Source organism: Dipodomys ordii, unplaced genomic scaffold, assembly GCF_000151885.1.
Source record: "Dipodomys ordii isolate 6190 unplaced genomic scaffold, Dord_2.0 Scaffold101, whole genome shotgun sequence".
NCBI lineage: Eukaryota > Metazoa > Chordata > Mammalia > Rodentia > Heteromyidae > Dipodomys > Dipodomys ordii.
The window spans coordinates 3,014,666-3,017,383 of NW_012267317.1; the positions used below are offsets into that span (position 1 = coordinate 3,014,666).

Below are 2,718 nucleotides of genomic sequence, written 5' to 3' on the forward strand. Positions count from 1 at the left end.
CCTCCCTCCCTCCCTCCCTCCCTCCCTCCCTTCCTTCCTTCCTTCCTTTTGGTCTTGAATTAATGGCCTGGACAGTATCCTTCGGTTTTTTCACTTAGGGCTGTCTGTCTACCCCTTGAGCCACTTCTGGCTTTTTTTTTGGGGGGGGGAGGGTTAGTTGGAGAGAAGAGTCTCACAGACTTTCCTGCCTGAGCTGGTTTTGAACCACAACCCTCAAATCTCAGCCTCCTGAGCAGCTAGGAGGAGCTGTTAGTTGCCCAGCGTCTCACTCATGAGCCACGTGTACCAAGCTTTGCAGGTGTGAGCTGTTGGCACCTGGTTATGAGAGACTGTGATGGAAAGATATTGTCTGGAGGGTCGGCAGGGGTGCCCAAGGGGTAAGCAGGTCAAGCCTGGCAAAACCAGGAGATCCTATCTGAAAAATAAAGTACATATAGCTGGGGTCCTGGCCCAAACGATAGCAAGCACAAGGCCCTGAGTTCATACTTCAGTGCCACAAAACAGCAGAAAACTTCATTGAAAAAGAATTGGATCACTTTGAACTTACTCGTTGGTTTAGGAAGCGCTGCCATCTTGAGATGGAACTTATTAACCAATACAGTGGATAGAGAATTTATATTCAGCTAGATCTAGATTTATGTCTTTTGAGAGTGTTTTATAATTTTCTCTATATAGATTCTGAATATTGAAGCTTATTTTTAACTATTTTGTTATGATAAATGAGATTTTTCTCATTATCTCTTTTAATTGGTTTTTATTTGTGTGATGTGAATTTTATTGTTGTTCATGCTAATTTTATATTATGCTTCTTTGTTGAATTTTTTAATTGTAGTTTGCAACTACAATTTTATTCTTAGTGTTATGCCTCTATTTTATTTTTCAATGTGGGGCTTGAAGTCAGAGCCTGGGCCCTGTCCCTGAGATTTTATTTGCTCAAGGTTCACACTCTACTGCTTTAAGCCATAGCTCCATTTCCTGTCTTCTGCTGGTGAATTACACATAAGAGTCTCAAGGACTTTCCTGCTTAAGCTGGCTTTGAAGCATGATCCTCAGATCTCAGCCTCCTGAGTAGCAAGGAATACGGGCGTGAGCCACCAGAGCTCTGCTTATTGTTGAGTTTTGGTGTAGTTGTTTTCATTTTCAAGCACCAAATTACCTTTAGTGGGTCATGCTATTTTGTTATGAGAATTCTTGGCTTTGGTTCCTAAGCTATGGTGAAGCAATTGAATTATTCTTATTTCTATAATTAATGTTTTCAGTATCCTTATTACACAAATCTGGTACTATGATTTTAGAATACGTTTTAAGTTTTAAGTTTATGTTGCTGTGTTTTTCATTTCTTCCACATTTATGTTCTCCTGGACATCCTCAACCCCTGTTTAAAATTTCCTGGAGGTTTTAGTTCAAACTTTGTGAAGGTAGACATTATTCAAGACAAGTGTATTTGCAAAATCATATACAGTAAATTGACATGAAAATTGAAACCTGATATATAATCTATAGATGTTTCATTGATTTCAAAGGTCTAAATAAGCACCATAGTTAAAAGCATTACAGACTGCTTTTGTTTCTGTTTTTCCCCGGTGTCTAGAATTGCAGAATATGTGTAGAGTGTGGCACACGATCTAGTTCTCAGTGGCACCACAATTGCTTGGTCTGTGACACTTGTTACCAACAGCAGGATAACTTATGTCCTTTGTGTGGAAAGTGCTGCCATCCAGAATTGCAGAAAGACTTGCTCCATTGTAATATGTGCAGGAGGTAAGAAGAAAGTTATCCCATTTAGTTGTGTTGTTATTTGTTTGTTTGTTTTTTTTAGTTGGGCCATGTGGTCATTTGCTCTATCATGTATGTTTAAGCACTCTATGTTAAGCACTAATGTTTATCATTCTCGCAACCCCTTTCCTACTGAGTACTGTTAAAAATGGAATTACATTTTGTTCTTATGAGTCTGAAAGGCATAAACAAGTGAATGGGCAAAAGATAGAGAAGATTAATCTAGAAATGAGCAGTCAGAAGTAAAAGATGTGGAAGTCATATTTTTATGACACTCACAAATACCAACTCCTTTTTGAAAGCATTGGTTAGTTGCCAGCCTCTCGAACCAGTTCCTCTTTCCTCCCTAACCCTGCTCATAGCCATAGCCAGGTTTTAGCAGTGCCCTCCCTTTCTCTAGATACCTACCACCCTGACCTTAAATTAGAAGTTTTTATTTAAATGTACTTATCACTGCAGATGGGTTCACTTAGAATGTGACAAACAAACAGATCATGAGCTGGATTCTCAACTCAAAGAAGAGTATATCTGCTTGTATTGTAAACACTTAGGAGCTGAGGTGGATGCCTTACTGCCTGGTGATGAAGTAGAGATGGCCGAACTCAATGCAGGTAAATGTGTATGTTCATCCAAACAACCACCAAAAAATCATTGTACCACACCGTTGTTGCTGTATTATTTTAATCCATTGAGGGAATTCAGTATGTCAAATCCCACTTTATTCTTTAAGCTGCTGCTTCTTCTTCTTCTTCTTCTTCTTCTTCTTTTTCTCCTCCTCCTCCTCCTTCTTCCTTCTTCCTTCTTCTTCCTTCCTCCTCCTCCTCCCTCCTCCTTTTTTTTCCTTCTTCCTTGCTCCTCCTCCTCCTTCTTCCTTTCTCCTCCTCCTTCTTCCTTTCTCCTCCTCCTCCTTCTTCCTTCTTCTTCCTTTCTTCTTCTTCTTCC

General features: G+C 39.7%; 1 protein-coding gene across 1 annotated transcript in view; it reads left to right on the top strand.

The window, feature by feature from the left end:
* Kmt2c (lysine (K)-specific methyltransferase 2C) overlaps positions 1 to 2,718 on the top strand; it is a 157,382-nt gene that overhangs the window by 43,648 nt on the left and 111,016 nt on the right. Inside the window, exons 7-8 of the mRNA XM_013027213.1 lie at positions 1,592 to 1,761; positions 2,236 to 2,387. Of these exons, the coding sequence (XP_012882667.1) occupies positions 1,592 to 1,761; positions 2,236 to 2,387 (322 nt within the window). The remainder of the gene's footprint in view (positions 1 to 1,591; positions 1,762 to 2,235; positions 2,388 to 2,718) is intronic.